Source organism: Musa acuminata, chromosome BXJ3-7 (assembly GCF_036884655.1).
Source record: "Musa acuminata AAA Group cultivar baxijiao chromosome BXJ3-7, Cavendish_Baxijiao_AAA, whole genome shotgun sequence".
NCBI classification, from domain to species: Eukaryota; Viridiplantae; Streptophyta; class Magnoliopsida; order Zingiberales; family Musaceae; genus Musa; species Musa acuminata.
The window spans coordinates 38,886,372-38,904,862 of record NC_088355.1 but is presented as its reverse complement, the minus strand read 5'-3'; the positions used below and the strand labels follow the sequence as shown (position 1 = coordinate 38,904,862).

The 18,491-nt window shown below is 50.0% G+C and overlaps 4 protein-coding genes across 6 annotated transcripts; 2 read left to right on the top strand and 2 right to left on the bottom strand.

The window, feature by feature from the left end:
* Window positions 1–3,890: 3,890 nt before the first annotated feature.
* LOC135643705 (exocyst complex component EXO70B1-like) lies at window positions 3,891–6,324 on the bottom strand. The gene has a single exon (XM_065161016.1). The coding sequence runs from the start codon at window positions 6,034–6,036 to the stop codon at window positions 4,087–4,089; it is 1,950 nt and encodes a 649-aa protein (XP_065017088.1). The 5' UTR covers window positions 6,037–6,324; the 3' UTR covers window positions 3,891–4,086.
* Window positions 6,325–7,527: 1,203 nt separating this feature from the next.
* LOC135643024 (uncharacterized) lies at window positions 7,528–10,211 on the top strand. Of its 3 annotated transcripts, none has more exons than XM_065159532.1 (4): window positions 7,528–7,687; window positions 9,533–9,733; window positions 9,823–9,876; window positions 10,009–10,211. In XM_065159532.1, exons 1-3 carry the CDS (start codon window positions 7,577–7,579, stop codon window positions 9,874–9,876), a joined length of 366 nt encoding a protein of 121 aa, XP_065015604.1. In that variant the 5' UTR covers window positions 7,528–7,576; the 3' UTR covers window positions 10,009–10,211. The 3 variants fall into 3 exon arrangements, with proteins under 3 accessions (XP_065015604.1, XP_065015606.1, XP_065015607.1); XM_065159534.1 differs by having other exon boundaries at window positions 9,823–9,880; XM_065159535.1 differs by lacking the exon at window positions 9,823–9,876.
* Window positions 10,212–11,258: 1,047 nt separating this feature from the next.
* LOC103992536 (PRA1 family protein B4-like) lies at window positions 11,259–12,163 on the top strand. Its single transcript, XM_009412272.3, has one exon. It carries the CDS (start codon window positions 11,304–11,306, stop codon window positions 11,973–11,975), a length of 672 nt encoding a protein of 223 aa, XP_009410547.2. The 5' UTR covers window positions 11,259–11,303; the 3' UTR covers window positions 11,976–12,163.
* A 93-nt stretch (window positions 12,164–12,256) lies between these two features.
* LOC135642216 (probable protein phosphatase 2C 73) lies at window positions 12,257–14,388 on the bottom strand. The gene is made up of 5 exons (XM_065158175.1): window positions 14,008–14,388; window positions 13,479–13,769; window positions 13,278–13,395; window positions 12,986–13,209; window positions 12,257–12,923 (listed from the first exon to the last, which is right to left on the bottom strand). Exons 1-5 carry the CDS (start codon window positions 14,218–14,220, stop codon window positions 12,495–12,497), a joined length of 1,275 nt encoding a protein of 424 aa, XP_065014247.1. The 5' UTR covers window positions 14,221–14,388; the 3' UTR covers window positions 12,257–12,494.
* Between the last annotated feature and the right edge of the window lie 4,103 nt (window positions 14,389–18,491).

Genomic DNA, 18,491 nt, shown 5'->3' with positions numbered 1-18,491 from the left:
GATCCGAATCTCAATATATATACATTTCAAAGCCTCTGCAGTCCATCTTTTTTGGAGTTGAAGATGAGTCAAGAGAGTCAACTCCTGCACACGTATCCAAACAATTAACCTATCTTAATCGATTGATATATATTGGAACTCTGGAACGGAATGGATGACAGAACGAGACGCAGGTGAAATCGAAAGAAGAACCATTGGGACTCTTCAAGTCACTCTGTGTTTGCCATCTCTTACTGTGTTGGTCAAAACCCAGTAGGGATAGCAATTCTTTTGGTAGAAACCAGGAGCTGGTTTGGCCTCGTTTCTGCCACTGGTAGTACAGATTGGATTCCAAGTTTCATCGGCGTCAAACCAAAGGGACATGGATCTGTGAGTAAACCTCGTTCTTCCCTTAAAGACCCATCATCCCGTATCCATGTGAGAGGAGGAGCTAATAAACTGGTTAATGATGTTGTGATATGAGGAAGGTGGACTCATCTTATCTCCATTACAAAGGAAAGGACACGTTGCAGGGCCATGCATGGATCTTGGTGGCACCAAGCAGGTCTCCTGCACATCAAAGCACAAAAGATCAAATGTTGGCAGGACCTTGCATGGATCTTACTGGTACCAATCAAGTCCTGTGCACAGAAAAGCGCAGAAGACCTGAATGATTCCGATCATGCACCGGAACTCTACAGGAGATGATCTAGGTTAACCTTTTCGCACAGGGGTAGTACTCACACAGTAAGAGAGAGAGAGAGAGAGGGGCGGAGAGCTGAGTCACAGCCCGGAAACCTCTGAGGAGGTGCAGCCAAAGGCGCATAAATTATTTGGCGTGTCAGCTGAGAGGTCAGTCAGAGCCGAGGGAGAGAGTAGGGGGTGGGGGAGAGGGGCCATCACTGTCCTTTAGCCATTCGAGTGACGCCCTCGGTGTTGGTGAGGAGATGAGGGAGGGAGGGGGGTAATACGTACGAACAGTCAGTGGCCGGCGAGCCACGAGAACCGGGGGAGGGGAGAGAGACCAGAGAGAGGGTTGCCCAAGTTCCAAGGGTCAGTGGAAATGGAGCTCGCCCTCGAGGGAACAGCAACGAGCGCTGGATATGTTGCAATCTCTAACACAGAGCAACTCGAAGAAAGGAAATGGAGGAAGATGATGACCTCTTTAGTGCTCCGCGAGACCATATCGAGAGCTAAAAGGTCGAAATAAAGGCAGCAATTAAAGCTTGCGAAGCTAAACATTGGCATGTAAGGAATTCCACTGTATGAACCATTAATGGGCAATCACCAGAGCTGGTAAAGGCAGCAACTGCAACAAAACCTAACAATGCTCAGGCCTCAGGTGGAAGAAATGGGCTGGAACTTCCAAGGACTAAAAGTCAAGGAGAAAAGTTCCACCATCTTCCATGAGGCATCCATCCATCAGTCAGAGCTATCTGGAAATGATTGGTGCAGCTTAAATTTACTACCTACTCATCTACACACATCAGGAAGAGGACTGCCCAAGGAGAGGTGTGTGACTTTGTCCTGTGCCTTCTCACACATCCTCTCACCCCACCACCACTCACCCACCCAAGCAGCCATTCAGCTATAAATAGACCCTCTTGGCCACTGCCTTCCTCACTCCTTGGCCTCTCTCTGCAAGCAACCCTCTCCTCTCCCTCCCTTTGATATCATTGTCATCATCACCATCATCATCATCTTCTTCTTCTTCTACCTTCTGAGTCAGAAGGTTAATGATACCATGTTGTGGGTTCTAAAAGTATGGAACAATCTGTAAAGCTCAGGAGGGATAGCGCCATAGATGATGAGGAAGGAACTCTGTGTTCTCATCCAAATGCGCTATCTATCCTGAGCTTCATGGATTCTCCCTACTACCAAAAGCATATCTGATGGCACGGTAATATACGTATGTATGTGTATATATACATCTTCTTAATGCGGTATTTATTCTACATGAATCTTAGTAACTCCCTTCTGATGTACTGCGCTGTCCTCACTTCTTTGCGTCGACATCAGTATCATCCAAAGAAGCTTCAACATGCATAATTTTCTACTAGTTTCTTTGAGGTTAGCACTAAAGCACGTAAGGATCTCTTCTCCATGTTTGTGTCTTATGTGATGCTCCTTAAATGTCTTCATTAAAGCATGTTTGTTTTTGCAAGGAAAAAAGTTGCACAGGTAATTTCATAAACAAATGAATATAAGTTGTTTTGGTTGTCTGAAAAAAATAATGATATTATTGTATATTTCCTTCTCTAGATTTTTGGTTTGAGAACTTTGTTCCATCATCCAAAGGCAATGCTGAGTGAAAGAAAAAAAGTAGTCCTTTTGCTGTAGTAATGTGAAGAACTGAAATTACATATATTCTGAGAAGAGAAATCATATGCAAGTTAATTTTTTGACTTCTGGTATGCATGACAAATCTTGTTGACATATCACACATGAATCATGAGAATTGCTGAAACCAGTTGTGGATGATCAAATCAAACTGTTTGATGGCACAGAGATATGTGGGCATCAGAGTCTCTTCTTTCATGTATTTGTTTAGTGAGAAAGACAGAGAGACTCTGGTCTCTGTGAAACCCACAGAAACACACACATCAACATTCATTTCACATGCTAAAGAACAATGGAAAAAGAAGAAAAGACTGAGCATTCTATCCCACGTTAAAGATCCATGAATCAAGTAGAATCGGATATGCTTGAGGTATCAGAAATCATTCAGAGTGGAAGAGCTCCAGAAGAGAGGGTTTCAATTTACAGCATCACAGAATGTGGCAGGCAGCTGACAAAAGTGCACAAAATCTCCACAGATATAGCTCCATACTAGTGCATGACTGCTCTGACAGATTGGTCAGGGTTCTTTTCTGTGCGTCAAGTATCTGCTTTAACTTTCACTACCACAACATGGATCCCAATGTTCACAGGATCACAGACCTTCAAGCTGATACCTTGCTGTTGAGCAATCACAACAACACAAACTCAAAAGCTGGCCTGTAGTACAGAGGACTGATATGTGCGGCACCATCAGAAATATAACATTTCCATGCAAGTGAAGAACCACAGGCCATGTTCCATCTACTTCATCTGTCCACATACTCTGCCTCTGTGTTATTTGGTGTGCTTGTTAGGTTGGTAGACGATGGGCGGGTCAGCCACCCGATAATACAGGGAGCTCTGTGCACGAGTTTTAAAGCATTCGTCTGATATTGTAGTGCCATAAGAACATGCTGATTAGAGTCGAACACATTTGCGTTAAGTGTATCGATCGAACAAAGGATATTTATTTCCCTGAGATGTGGCTTATGTGCTGATTCTTGTACTTCGCAAGTTCTTCGACCATTTCATTTTGCACCGAGTGAGCGTCGGAAGATGTAGATCAGAGGTAACCTGGAGATCCCATATCGACCACATGAATGCTGCATTTGGTAAGGAAACAATAGCCTGACAAGGAAGAGGCGAAAACCACACACATTATGAACAGAGATGTATCATCACTGTCAAATAGAGTAGTTCTTGTCACCTCATACTTCGGCTGGATTTATTGTCACCTCATTATCTGACAAATCACACATCAAGAAACAACAATGAGGCTATTAATGTTACCATACAGTGAGTAGATCGAAAAATGGAGATTCAAGTTTAGCTCACTGAAACCAGAGGCAGTTTGATCTGAGAAGATTGTTGTCAGTGTCAAGCTTGTTTCAGGACAGATCCTGTTTGAAGGCCTCTGCAAGCTTCAGCCATGGCAGCTGAAGCACATATTAGCAGGAAATATGAAAAGAAGAACCAATTTAGATTGTAGAAGATTGCATTGTGGTCTATTGGGGCACCAAACCCCCTGCATACATATACATCCAAGAGCTGCTGAAGCAGATGTTAGCAGGAAATATGAAAAGAACAACCAATTTAAATCGTAGAAGATTGCATTGTGGTCTATTGGGGCAGCAAACCCCCAGCATACATATACATCCAAGAGCTACTGAGTCTAACAACAACAAGGAACGCCTTCGTACGGGCAACACAAGTAGGTTTCATTACTTGGGAACAACTAAGCCTTCATCACTGAAAGCGGCCACTCTCTCTTGCTGCTGCTGATAACAGCTACCACCTGCGTCCCCCCTCGAACAGCTCGTTGATTCTGGTCTCCACATCCTCGACGCTGTACTTCAGATGGCGGTCAATCTGCCTACCGACCTCCCCGGCCTGGCGCAGCCGCGCGACAAAGTTGCGGTAGACCGGCAGCACTAGCGCCCCGATGGCCAGCCGCAGCTCTGTACGCAGCTGCTCGTCCACAACCAACCACCCGACCTGCACCTTCCAGATGTCCTCCACGTAGGTGTTGAACATCCGCAGGCGCTCCCGCATCGCCTTCCCGGCCGCGGCCGACGACGACGCCGCGGCTCCGCCGATGCCGTCCATCCGCAGCACCGCCACTACTTTGGTCCACGTCGTTCGCTGGTAGTCGTTGCCCCACCGCCGCACCATCGCCATCTGCCGCCGGATCCAGTCCTCCCCCAGCAGGGCGCCCAGCTCGCTGTCCCTGGCCTTCTGGGTCATGTACCGGCCGTTGTTCATCAGGAAAATGAAGCTGAGAGGCGGCTCCGGGTAAACCTTGGATTTGGCCTCGAGGTTCGACTGCAGGACATCCATGATCCATGCGACCTGGAGGGACAAGGAGGACGAGGACGGGTGGTGGGGGTCGGGCGGTATGGTGACCCCGGTGGCATCCTCCTCCATGACTTCTTCCAGGGTCCGCCGAAAGGCGCACGCCGCTCGGAGGTAGTTCATCACATAGCGGGTGATCGGGTGGAGACCGCCAACGGGGACAGCGGCCTTCGCCGGATCCCGACGGATCAGGTTCTCGAGCTCGATAAATATCCCCCGGATCGCCGCCCCCAGGGCCCTGTGCGCGGCCGCGACCTCGGCGCGGAGGGTGGCAGAGTACTGCTCCGAGAGGAGATGATCGAGCTCGGGGAGGAGGTCATGGAGAGCCTCGTACATGTCAACGAGGCGGAAGAGGCGCTCGGGCTCGCGGGGACCGGCCGCGATAGCATCAGCGAAGCAAAGAAGACCAGCGGCCGCGGGGCGGCAGGCGGCGGCGAAGGCGAGGTCGGCGAAGGGGGGCAGGGAGGCGAAGACGCGATCACAGAGACGTCGTTCGCTGGGGACGAGGATGAGAAAGGCCATCTTGGCTGCCTTGACCCAGCGGGCGATCTCGTCCTCGAGGTCGGCCCAGGGAGTGGCCTGGACCTCGTCTGCGGCGCGGGGGCGGAGACCGAGCCGGGCGATGGACTCGTCGACAAAGCCGCGGCGGGACACGCCGTAGGCCTCGGCGCACTCGCGGCCGAACCCGGCGTCGACCATGCGGCGGGCGATCGCGTGGAGGTCGGCGATGGAGCCTGGGGGCAGAGCGTCGATCACGAGGTTATAGTCGTTGACGGGGGCGGCGACGGGAACATGGTCCTCGCCCTCATCAGCGCCGTCGGAGTCGGAGTCCTCGGAGGGAGGGGTGGAGATGCCACCGGCGGCGGCAAAGCCGTCGGGCCGGTCGAGGATGGCGCGGAACTCCTCCTCGAGGCGGAGCATGCAGCGCTGGAGGAGGTCGTCCGTGCGGTCGAAGAGGGATTTGTCACCGGTGCCCGAAGGGGACTCGAGGTCGCGCATGGTGGCGAGGAGGTCGTCAACGGCCTCGAGGAACGCGGCGGCGTCGGCTGCATCGGACCAGATGAGGCGATCGGAGGCGACGAAGCGGGAGATCTGACGGTCGAGGGTGCGGATGGTGCGCTCCAGGGGCGGCCGGGGGTCGTCCGCCTCCCGTCCTCCAGCCGTTGCTCCGCCACCGCCCGCGACAGCGGTACCAGCAGCCGGGGAGTCAGCGGGGCTGCGTCGGCGGGGGAGTGGGCGATCGGACGATAGCTTGTCGAGGGAGAAGCGGCCATCGAAGGCGGAGAAGACCTGGAGGATGTCCTCGGCCATGGTCTCGGTCCGTCCCAGCGTCTTGGCGATGTGGCGGACGGCCGCGATCAGCTTCTCCTCCCCGTTCTCTTCCATATGGTCGATATGTATATATCTACCTCCTCTTTCTTCTTCCCCTCCTCGTTCTTCTCCCCGTGAGATTCTACTGTCACTGGTTCGGAGTCGTGGTCATGGGCGTCGAGTGCTGTGACCTATAGGGGCGGACGGAAGTACAAGTCGATGTGAGGAGAGGATTAGGGTTTGGGGGTAAACTGAAGGGTGGAAATTTGTTCGGTTTATTTGGAATTGCGAGCGAGACGCGGATTCTGAGTCATGAATCGCAGATCGATATAGGTGTATGGCAGTAGGAAGAAGAAATAACGCGGAGAGAGAGAGAGAGAGACATGGAGGTGGCATTCTCGCGATTAATTACTCGTCGTGCTCGGGAGATGGGAAAGCGGTACGCTACTTCCCGTGATTGGTCGCTTAAAGTGTACATGGGATTTCGGGTAATAAACCAAGGGACGACGGAGAATTGAGTGCTCATGTGGATCCCACCGGGACCACGATCGGACCCAACCACAGAGCAAGTATGTCGGACACGTAGTCACCGTAGAGGACGAAGAGCGGTCGTCAAAGAGAAAGAAAGAAAAGACAAAAGCCCGCTACCCTTATACGTATGTGTCGATCAGAGCGTAGGGCGGGAACCGCAAGGGCCCGCAAGGTCGGTCCATCATAGAAGATCAAGAAGAAGCAATCACAACCCTTCATTTCTCTGATCTGTTTTGCACTTTAGAAAACGTTCCCCTTTTATTTTCGGTTCTCTTTTTAACGGAATGGGCTACACGATGTCGGACGGCGAAAGGAACGACGAAATGAAGAGGGACGACCCAACGGCGTGATTGACGGACTCGATCCCGCGGTTTGACCAGTCAACCTCTCGCAAACTCTTTGGACCGTTTCCTTTCTCCCCTCGGCCTCATCTCATCTCTAGAAACTTCCCCCCCTCCGCCTGGGCCCCATCTTAAACACAAAGGTTGTTGTACGGCTGAGTTGGACGTTACGACTCTAACGATCAAAGACGACAGCGTTGGGGTCCAGCAGGACGGATGGCCGTTGGTTCAGCTTGGCAAGGCCAATGACACCGAGGCAACAATGTGGGCGGTCCAGATGTGAATTGCAGGTTCGATGGGTTGATGGGAAGAATAATTGATGGATCTCATCAAATCATCGATCAATTTGCTACAAACCAGCAGTTATTGACCGTTCGTTTAGACGAATAGTCCGGCTGCAATTGAGTTACTTGATTGGATGAGAAACGTAAAGCGAACGCCGACCCTTTCAGATGATATCTATCGGATAGGAGATTTGAATTCGCACGACCCAAACCGACGGATGCTTCCGGATTCAATCTGATCAGAAGCAATTTGAACATAATATGAAATATAATTTTTTTTGTATTTTTCTAAAGATTTTTTTTATTATAAGAATGAGAAAGAAGAAAATTCTAGGTCGTTCATCCCACCGTAGAATCGTTGATGCACGAATCTCGAGGATTTCCGGTTTATCTTACAAGGGTTTTAGGGAAAGGGCGAGAGTGGGGGAGAGGTTTGTTGGAAGTGAGGGGTAGCGGAAGATGCCGTGCCTCAACATCTCGACGAACGTGAGCTTGGAGAGCGTCGACACCTCCGCCGTCCTCTCCGAGACCACCAAGGCCGTCGCCAAGATCATCGGCAAACCGGAATCTGTCTGTGGACACCTTCCCTCGCCTATTTTATCCGATTCTTATTTCCTTTTCCTGTATGTCTTCCCTCTTGTCTTTTACCGTCGCTAGGAGAGCCCCTTTTTGTTTCTATATTTCCAAATTTTGAATTGTCTCGACGGATATGCGGTGAGGGGTTTCTAATATTTGGGATTGGACTTTTAGCACCGCATTTTTATAAGAAATTAACGGGTGCTAGTGTGATTTCACAGTCTCTGAACTGTTGGTACGTGTATTGCCCGGACAACTGTTGGTAGGTTTCTGTGATTTCGCATACGAGACCAAGAATTGGCCAGTTGTTTGGCTACAGCAAAACCGAGAGGAAGATTGAAAGATGGATAGAGAAGGGATGCCATAATTTGATAAATTCTCTCCTATCTGTTATGAATTATGTGACAAAATTTAGTGATCGAAGTTGATTGAGTTGCAATGACTTCAGAAAAGAATTCCTTTTACTTTGTTGTATTATTGTTGATTGACTGCAGATTCTTATAGGAACATTTGTTGAAAGTGTAGCAATTTTTTACTTGGTGGAATTCATGATCTTATAATCACCCTGGTGCTCATTTTTACCTAAGTATACAAGTTCTCCAGGGGACAACTTGCATATTGTATTATTACTTTTAGCTCATTCGCTGTTAGCTTATGTTGATGTTCGATCAACCAGTGAAGTAACATTGGCACTCGTTGATCCACAGATAGTTTAAAGGTTTAATTTCTTGATTTCGCACATGTGCATTTTTGTTAAGAGATAATCCATGGTGACATAATCTTATGAGGGCTAGTATTCTTTTGGTGAGGATGAATAGCATATTACATGTTTAAATGTCTGGTTTTTATGGACAAAATTTTGATACCTGTTTGATTAAATGGATTGCAAAAACAGTGATTTCTTTTAAATGTGTGTTCATGCTGTAGCATATGGGACATATAAAAATAGAGACGGAGAGAAATAAGCTGCTATCCTTTGACAGGAATGCCACTTTAGTTCCTTCAGTCCATATTTAATTGTTACATTATTAAAATAAAATATCCAGTACCTCTTGATTGGAAAGGAGAGACTGTTTCTTGTAAAAACTGATAAATCATTTTGTTTGCATTCATATCTTGACTGTCCTTTAATCCAGGTAGTGGAATGTTTCATTGTAGTCCACTGGAACTGGAGATTTAGTATTGACTAAAAACCGCTATACCTTGTCTTTTCACTAGATGATCGTGGCTATATTAGAGAAATTATATGAAAAACAAAGTCTGAGAGAAATCGCTGACTTAGGTGTAAAAGAAGTGGAGAAGCCATGGGAATGATCAGAGATGGCATCGCTTTGCACCTCTGGTTCCTTCTCAATGTGCCTTCTCATATTGGCTCATTCTTGCATTCTATTGCTTTCTTTTAATTTCCATGGACAAGAAATTAAGACTGGTTTCTTTGTTCTTGTGCTTATAGGACTCCATATCTTAAATTTATCATCAGTTGACTTTGGTTAGTCGCGTAATCTTTTGTTCTTGTGAAGGACATAAGAAGCTGTTTATATTCTCTCATGTAATCTCGAGTTTCCATTTGACATTATCCACTTGACATGATTAGGTTTTCATTCGATTTTGTTGCAACAAGTTGATCGTTCCTTGTACTCGTAGGTTTGGAGAATAAGATGATTAGCTAGTAGATATCGGTACTTCTACCTTTGTCGTGTAATATGGTTTACCTTTTTTATATAATTTTACAGCTACAATTTCTGGATGTGTTTCCTGTGCCTTCATATATTTCGTTTGACCTTAATCTTATTTGCCATTTACTTTACCTGATCCAAATGCTCATATGATTGTTAACAGTATGTGATGGTCGTGCTGAAGGGATCAATACCCATTTCATTTGGCGGAACCCAGCAAGCTGCCGCTTACGGTGAATTAGTGTCCATCGGAGGACTGAATCCTGACGTGAATAAGAAATTGAGTGCTGAAATATCTACTATTTTAGAGAGTAAGCTGTCCGTCCCAAAGTCACGCTTCTTCCTGAAGTTCTACGACTCAAAGGCAAGCCACTGTTGCTTCTTTAGTGCAGCACCGTATGAGTCATTAGTAGTTCTTGGTTTTTCTCTCATCGCAGTTTTCTTGTTTGTTAGGCCAATCAAGCACAAGAACATGCTCAGTGTTTGCATGCTTTGCATCAGCAATAGGCATGTAAATGACTATTTATTGGTTCAAGTCTTTTTGTATTCTTAGCTATGAGTATATGCATTACTTGATGTGTTATTTCCTAATCTGTACTATTTATGCTCAGTATAACCTCAACATTTCGATTATCGCAGGGTTCAGACTTCGGGTGGAATGGTTCAACTTTCTAAAGCTTGAATTATATTGCCTGGAACATCAGCTTCAGTATGTGTAGCTTATGGTTGATGTATAAACGAATGACTATATTCACATCTCATTCCAGACAATAATCACTTTCTTTTATGCTGTTTGACATTTCTTTCTAACATAGAACAAGTGATTTATTTGGTGATCTTCATCTTCATTTGCTCTGTAGCATTGTTTTATACCCATTGTCGTAAATATCAATATAATTCAAAATATGTTGGTAGCGGGGTGTCTTTGGGACCCTTTGATTGACATGATTTAGATTCAATCTGTTATAGCTGATTGGAATCCGATGATGGGATCCGAGTCGATCGATCTTTTACTATCAAATATTGGAACGGATTGGTCCGATGCGGTCACCTCACCGCGGCAATAACGTGTAATTTTCCCCTGTAATATTATATATATATATATATATATATGGACGATTTCCTTAAAAATTATCCATATTTTGAGTTTTTTAATTACTAATTTTTTTCTCAAATAGTATTTTTTTCACCGTGTTTTGGTTTGCTAGTGTTTTGACTATCATAATAAAAATATTATAAAATTTATTGAAAATAAATAAGTCAAATGGAATTAAAATATGTTAGAAATCATTTGCTATATTAAATAAGTATTTGTAATGGTTTAAGAATAACAATTATAGTGCTTAGATCATTATAATATTTATTTATTAATATTATGAATAATTATAAATTTAAAAATATTATATTATAATATAATGATAATCAAAGAGTCAAGTGATGATGTCATTTATAGTATTGTTTAAATAATCAAAATATTATTAAAAATATTGTATGCAAGCTAAATTAAAATACCTTAATAGATTTAAATTGATTAAAAAATCAAACAAAAAAATTGATGAGAAAATTTTGAGAAATACTTTATATTTTTTAATTAATTAATTTTATAAAAAATAAATGACAAAAGTAAAATTCGAATCTAAGATCTTATGATATATATTAAAAAATATTATTTAAAAAATAAAAAATATTTTATTTTAGGTATTTTGTAAGAAATTCGTCTTTTTTATTTTTATTTTTACTTTAATTCGAAAACGTTGACCAGATGAAACGCGTGCCGAGTCCACCTCTTTCTCCCCACCTTCCGTTTCTTTTAGTGGAAGCAAACCATCTCGGTCAAATCCCCTATAAAATTCGCTACCCGTACCGAAAATGATGGGAAACGAATTATTCAGCCTCTTCTTCTCTCCTTCTCGCTTCGTTCGTACTTACCCCCGATGATGTCTTCCGCCCCCTCCCCGCCTCCCCTCCCCATCTCCGACCCTCCCTCCGGCGCCGCCGCCGCCGGTTCCACGGCCCCGGTCTCCACTCCGGCCTTCCGGCTCTTCCTCTCCCGCCTCTCCGACTCCGTCAGCCGCTTCCTCTCCGAGCGCCGCCCCTGGTCCGAACTCGCCGACCGCTCAGCCTTCTCCCGCCCGGACACCCTCGCCGACGCCACCTCCCGCCTCCGCAAGAACCTCGCCTACTTCCGCGTCAACTACGCCGCCGTGGTGGCCGCCGTCCTCGCCCTCTCCCTCGTCACCAACCCCTTCTCCCTCCTCGTCCTCCTCGCCCTCCTCGCCGCCTGGTGCCTCCTCTACCTCTTCCGCCCTGCCGATCCGCCCCTCGTCCTCTTCGGCCGCACCTTCTCCGACCGCGAGACCCTCGGCGGCCTCGTCCTCTTCTCCGTCCTCGTCGTCTTCCTCACCTCCGTCGGATCCATCATCATCTCCGCCCTCGTGGCCGGCGCCGCCATGGTCGCCGCCCACGGCGCCTTCCGCGTCCCCGAGGATCTCTTCCTCGACGAGCAGGAGACCGGCGCCGCCACCGGGCTGTTGTCCTTCCTCGGCGGGGTTGCATCGTCCGCCGCTTCCGCAGCCAGCCCCGCCGTCGTCGCTGCCCGCGTCTGATGCGCGGTATCTGAAGCTTTTCGGCTAGGATTTGCTTCATCGCCGCGTCGTCTCATACGGTGAAAGCGATCAGATCATGATGCCATTTTTGGGCTATATTTGGATACTTATAGGATCTTATATGTCGGATTCTAAATCGATTTGTATACTTCCTCAATCTAAATGTTTCGCTGCTTTGGATTCTTTTCTGCTTTCGGTGCAACAATGTTACGATAAGGTATTGGTCGATCGATGACATTCCATTTTGCTATGGAGATGATGACTAAGATGGATGCTGAGAATAGACATTAAAGCATCAATTAGGATTCCAACTAATGCATCAAATTTAAAGCGCAAGCGTAACACATATTATGAACACACACACACACACACACACACAATGAATGTTGCATGATTCTCTTCAAGCTCCTCACATGAATCCATGTCGATCGATCGATGTTGAACAGAAGCGGCAGCGCTTGTAGCTCTTACACCTCCTTCACCATCCCAACTCTGCATCGTTAAGCTTAGTTTCCGCAGCTATGTATCCTCCTCTATCTTGACGGATCTCTTGCGCCAACTCAACGCCTTGGCGAACCGAGGAAGCTTCAGCAGCGAGTTCACCCTGCTCACCCCATCCAGCGCCGTCCACTCCTGTTGCGATCCGCCTGCGCCCACCTCCATCTCCGGTTCCGAGACCTCGCTTCTCGCCGTCCTAAAGCTATCCGTGCAGGAGAGGTCCGCCGAAACCGTGCTGTCTCTCCGAATTCCGCGGGTTGGCTTGTTGGACGCAGGAAGAGGCTGCTGGAGGAAGAAGCAGACGACGGTGCAGTCGTCGACCTTGGACGTGGGGTGCTTCGTCCGCCACGCTCGAACCGCGCGGTCCACCACTTGCTTGGCCGCGGCCGACCGCTTGTTGGCCGACGACACTATCTTGATCACCTCCTCGTTCGACAGCACGTCCCATACCTGCAGCAAAGCATCAGCTTCAGCGGCAGGCCAAGCAAGAGTCGTACGAAGGACGTACGCACGCCGTCAGTCGCGAGGACCACGAACTCGTCCTTGTCCGACAGCTTCCTGTGGGAGATCTGAGGGGTGGCGATGAGCCCGAAATCCTTGAGGCACAAGTCGCCGAAAGCTCTGGCCATGGCGAGCCCCGGACTGTCCTCGTCAGGCAGCCATAGCCTGTGCACATCAGGTTCTTCCTCGAGAGAGAACACTCTTCCCCTGCAACTCCTAATCCTCTCTGCTTCACCTGACGAATCACACATCCCATTTAAGACCTATAGAAACGCAGACGGTAATGCATTTGCTGCAGCTCACTCGGAAGATTGGGTTTCTGATCCACCGTGAGTTGGACCGGAACAAGTTGGTCGTCGTCGTCTCGAGTGCAGAGGACCGCTCTGGAATCTCCCAAGTTGGCGATTATCAAGTGATCCCTCTGAGAAGACGAAGGAAGAGAGACGTAAATGTCGGTATTAGTTACTGAACCCAGCAGCTTTACGGTGGACATCATCGATCTACCTCTTTAAGGATGGTCACAGCTGTGGCGCCGCTGCAGATGCAATCGATCCACGGGTGGTTGCTCAGCTCTTTATCCAATTCCTCGAAGGCACTCACGATGGTAGCATTCCACGAGGCGAACCAGCCGTCGCCGTCGCCGCCGGTATCACCAGCCCCGCCTTCGAAAGCCTTCATCCCGGATTGCAGTCTCGATGGCAGGGCGTCGCGGACATGGCATGCGACCCTGTGGCCATACGGCCCGTGTCCGTCGAAGACGCCGCAGAAGATGGTGCCTTGGTCTCCGGCGAAGCCCTGCGGAGGTCAAAGCTACGGAAATGGTGAACGGACGAGGATGATTGCAGCATGAGATCAAGAACAGATAATTGAGGTTACTATGAAGAAACAAATCATTGAATCGGATTACTGAGATCTGCATGCATCCAAGAACAGCTGCCAGAATCACACCTCCCACAAATTCCTCTTCGACAAGCATAATTTAAGAGATGCAATGCTCCAACAATGATTGGGTGAGTTGACGATTGGCGGTTACCTCCCACAGGGTCATGGCGTCTTGGTTGACGCCTTTCCAACCCTGCTGCGTGAACATGGACGCCACCATGCACGAGCCTTTCAACCTCACGCGCGCGCCGCCGTCGCCGACACGCACGCTGTCCTCCTCGGCCGCGTAGAACGCATCGACCCGCTCCATTGCTCCGGAGGTCGGCATCCGCCCGACCTCGTCCCTGCTGCAACACCCTCCCATCTTCCCCACCTCTGCTTCCTCCGCAAGGCCAAGATGATATGATCCTCCGTTAAGGGCGAGGGGAGGGAAGGGAAGAGAGAGAATTAATGAGGCTCCGGGTGGTAGTTTTGGTTCCTTAACTGCGAGGAGGAGGAGGAGGAGGAAGCATTAATACATGCTGTGTCTTCCAACCAGTGCATCAACCGCTCTTTCCTTCATTATCCTCGTGGTTTCTCCAGTTATATTTGATGCAATTATTTTTGTCTGCATTAATGATCGACCGGAGATGTAGGTGACGACAACTCTTTGATGTTCTCTCTCGCATCCAAATTAAATTGAGTCGACAGATTGGCACGTCCTGCGAGCAGCAAAGCCAGTTGGCGGATAGGGTCTGGTGAGGGGCTTCTGCAACTATGGGAACGAGGCGTTTTAATGCGGATTTTGTGGCTTAGCTCATTAGATATATGGCAATCCAGAAGCCACGTGTGCACATATATTCTATATATCGACGGATGTTTCGGAGGAGATAAAGGCATTGCAAATATATGGGGTCCAATAATGAGTATGTGTTTCCAATTAGAATCTATCTTCTTTTGGAAAAACATGATTTATGTATGTATATATATATATATATGTAAATATTAACAGTAACTATGAAAAAGCAAATCAACATATGGTGGAAAGATTATGTAACTATGGATTGTCATAGGGTATGAAAATTATTTTAAAAAATCAAGTACAAACAGATTATTACCACATGACAACAAAAAGAATCCCTTCAACAAGAATTTATGGGAATCTTTGGAATTTATAGGCAAACAACATTCCCTTTGTAGAATGGTAGATTAGTAAACCGTATCGTAGGATTTACTAAACATTACTGTTCGTGTAAACAACTTTAAGCCGTTGCGTCGGGCTAACGCGGCTTGGTTCGAGTCCTGATGACGGGGATCCTGTCGAAGGTCTCTCGGGGTTGCCGACGGGGGTGGCAAAGCAGATTGGGCAGCGTTGGGGCTCACCGGAACGTCCTGCGAGGTAGGGTCCCTCTCCCTAGCACCGGCTAAGAGGTGACTCGGTCTTCATACCTACACACAGGTCGGGTCGGAACTCGGCCCGACCCCTCCGATGATCAAGTCAAGTGATGTCAAGAGGTCTGTTTTGTGTGTCTTTTCTCTTTCCCCCCTTCTCTGTTTAGCATGCAAGGGTATTTCTAGGGAAGCTTATTGTGCCCACTTGTAGGGGGTAGGCTCGTACTCCTGATAGCGTCTGACACTGACGTTAGCATGGTGTGGAGGGCCGAGCCTGAGCAGGTGGTTAATGTGCCTCAACCGACGTCCCGGTTCGTTTGACGAGGTGCTATCGGGTCAATCGAGGCGTGAAGCATCATCCGGGGCAGCTGACATCGGCTCGTGTCTTGTCGCCATTATTATCCTCATCATATTTCCCCGCCCCCCCCCCCCCCCCCCGAAGGAAGCTATGCTTCGGTTGCTGTGAGGAGGGGTCCGAGGCATGGCTTCGGCTTTGAGAAACTGTCCTAGTGGGGTGTTTGTCGGTCCGTTGCCAGGGGTGTGGGAATTGTGAGGTTTAGCAACCAAGAAGGGTTGGATGCGCAACGGTGACATCGGGTAGTGTGCGGCTGAGGAGCACAACTTAGTCGAGCAGGGCGGGCGGATGTTGCGATTTCGGGTGACCCGCGGTCGAGGAGCACAACGCAGGCGGGCGGGCCGCGCAGGTGTCTCGGGGAACGTGCAGCCGAGGGGCACGACGCAGGCGGGCAGGACGCGCAGGTGTGGTCTCGGGGAGCATGGAGCCGAGGAACACGACGCAGGCGAGCTGACCGCGCAAATGTGGTCTCGGGGAGCATGGAGCCGAGGAGCACGACGCAGGCGGGCTGGCCGTGCAGGTGTAATCTCGGGCAACATGCGTCCGAAGAGCACGACGCAGGGGGGCAGGACGCGCAGGTGTGGCCTCGGGGAGCATGGAGCCGAGGAGCACGATGCAGGCGGGCAGGACGCACAGGTGTGGTCTCGGGCAACATGCGTCCGAGGAGCACGATGCAGGCGGGCTGTCCGCGCAGGTGTGGTCTCGGGGAGCATGAAGCCGAGGAGCACGACGCAGGCGGGCATGACACATAGGTGTAGTCTCAGGGAGCATGGAGCCGAGGAGCACGACGCAGGTGGGCAGGACGCGCAGATGTGGCCTCGGGGAGCATGGAGCCGAGGAGCACGACGCAGGTGGGCTGGCCGCGCAGGTGTGGTCTCGGGAAGCATGGAGCCGAGGAGCACGACGCAGGCAGGCAGGACGCACAGGTGTGGTCTCGGGCAACATGCGTCCGAGGAGCACGACGTAGGCGGGCTGTCCGCGCAGGTGTGGTCTTGGGGAGCATGGAGCCGAGGAGCACGACGCAGGCGGGCTGGCAGCGTAGGTATGGTCTCGGGCAACATGCGTCCGAGGAGCACGACGCAGGCGGGCTGACGACACAGGTGTGGTCTCGGGCAACATGCGTCCGAGGAGCACGACGCAGGCGGGCTGGTAGTGCAGGTGTGGTCTCGGGCAACATGCATCCGAGGAGCACGACGCAGGCGAGCAGGACGCACAGGCGGGTTGGCAGCGCAGGTGTGGTCTCGGGCAACATGCGTCCGAGGAGCATGACGCAGGCGGGCAGGACGCGCAGGTTTGGCCTTGTGGAGCATGGAGCCGAGGAGCACGACGCAGGCGGGCTGGCAGCGCAGGTATGGTCTCGGGCAACATGCGTTCGAGGAGCACGACGCAGGCGGGCTGACGACACAGGTGTGGTCTCGGGCAACATGCGTCCGAGGAGCACGATGCAGGCGGGCTGGTAGCGCAGGTGTGGTCTCAGGCAACATGCGTCCGAGGAGCACGACGCAGGCGAGCAGGACGCACAGGCGGGTTGGCAGCGCAGGTGTGGTCTCGGGCAACATGTGTCCGAGGAGCATGACGCAGGCGGGCAGGACGCGCGGGTGTGGCCTCGTGGAGCATGGAGCCGAGGAGCACGATGCAGGCGGGCTGGCCGCGCAGGTGTGTTCTCGGGCAGTCGGCGACCGAGTAGTTACTTGCATTGTTGTCCCTCCATGCCAATTTAACAGTGGTGGGGGCTCAGGACTTCTGTGCCTTGTTGGGTCTTTAAGGGTGGGCTCTATGCGTCAACAGCACGCTTTTAGGCATCGAGATCAAGGCGCCAAGGCTCTGCTGTTTGCTTGGCTTGCCCCTGAGTCACCACGCCATGCCTTAATTATGGCGGGATGTCCTTTGGCCTCCCTGACGTGACGTGACGGATAAGCGCATACGTGAGTGGGCTGTCACCCACTCTCGGGAGGTGAAGGGGTGCTGGCTTTGGAGGGATTTCTTCTTTAAGTGGCGTGCGCCCGGCTCTGTTCCCATCTCTCGCTGTTGAGTTTTCTTCTCCGGACCTTGCCGCCCCCTTTCCAGTCATTCTCCTCACCTCCAGCGTCGCTTCTCTTCCCCAAGTAGCCCCTTCCTGTTTCTCGTTAAGGTCAGTGAGAATGACCTCCTCTTCTTCTTCCTCCAATAGAGCTAGGGAGAGATCCCTTCCGTTGTCTCCCGTCCAGTCCTCCGATGGGGAAGTGACGCGGGCCCTTGAGGCCTTAATGTGGCCGCATGACTTCGACTCCACCGTGAGCGGGTCATCGCTGAGGAGACTCCGGGGCAACAGGCCTATGACCCGATTTTGAAGGGTTTTGCGCTAACCCTAAACACCCTAGAGGTAGGACTGCGCCTTCCCCTTCACCCCCTCATTGTCTCTTGTATCTCTCTATGGCGAATCTCGCCATCCTAGGTGGCGCCGAACTCTTGGCGCTACCTAGTGGCATTCGTGGGGGAATGCCACTACGCCAATATCGCACCCACCCTCAACCTTTTCCTTTCCTGCTATCGTCTTTCCAAAGGGTCGGGGGGCTATTTCCTGTCAGTCCGAGCAGGTTTTCGAGTCGGGGGGGGCCCTTCTAGTAAAAAAGGATGGAAGGGGAGGTTTTTTTACGTCAGTTGTGCGAGGGATTGGGGTTTCGAGGTCCGGTGGTCCGCGAGAGCGATCGATAACACCACCCCGAGACTGAGCGACGAAAAGCGCCATGATTTGGGGAGGCTTAGGGAGGTTCTCCCCAGCTCCCAGACCATCCGGAACATGACCGAGCGGTGGTTGGTCGAGGCAGGTCTCAGTCCGACGCCTCGGGGTATGTTAATAGTGCCCGGTTTGGGTATTATGTGGCTCGTCCTCAGTACTAACTTTTGTCCTATTTCTTGCAGAAATGGTG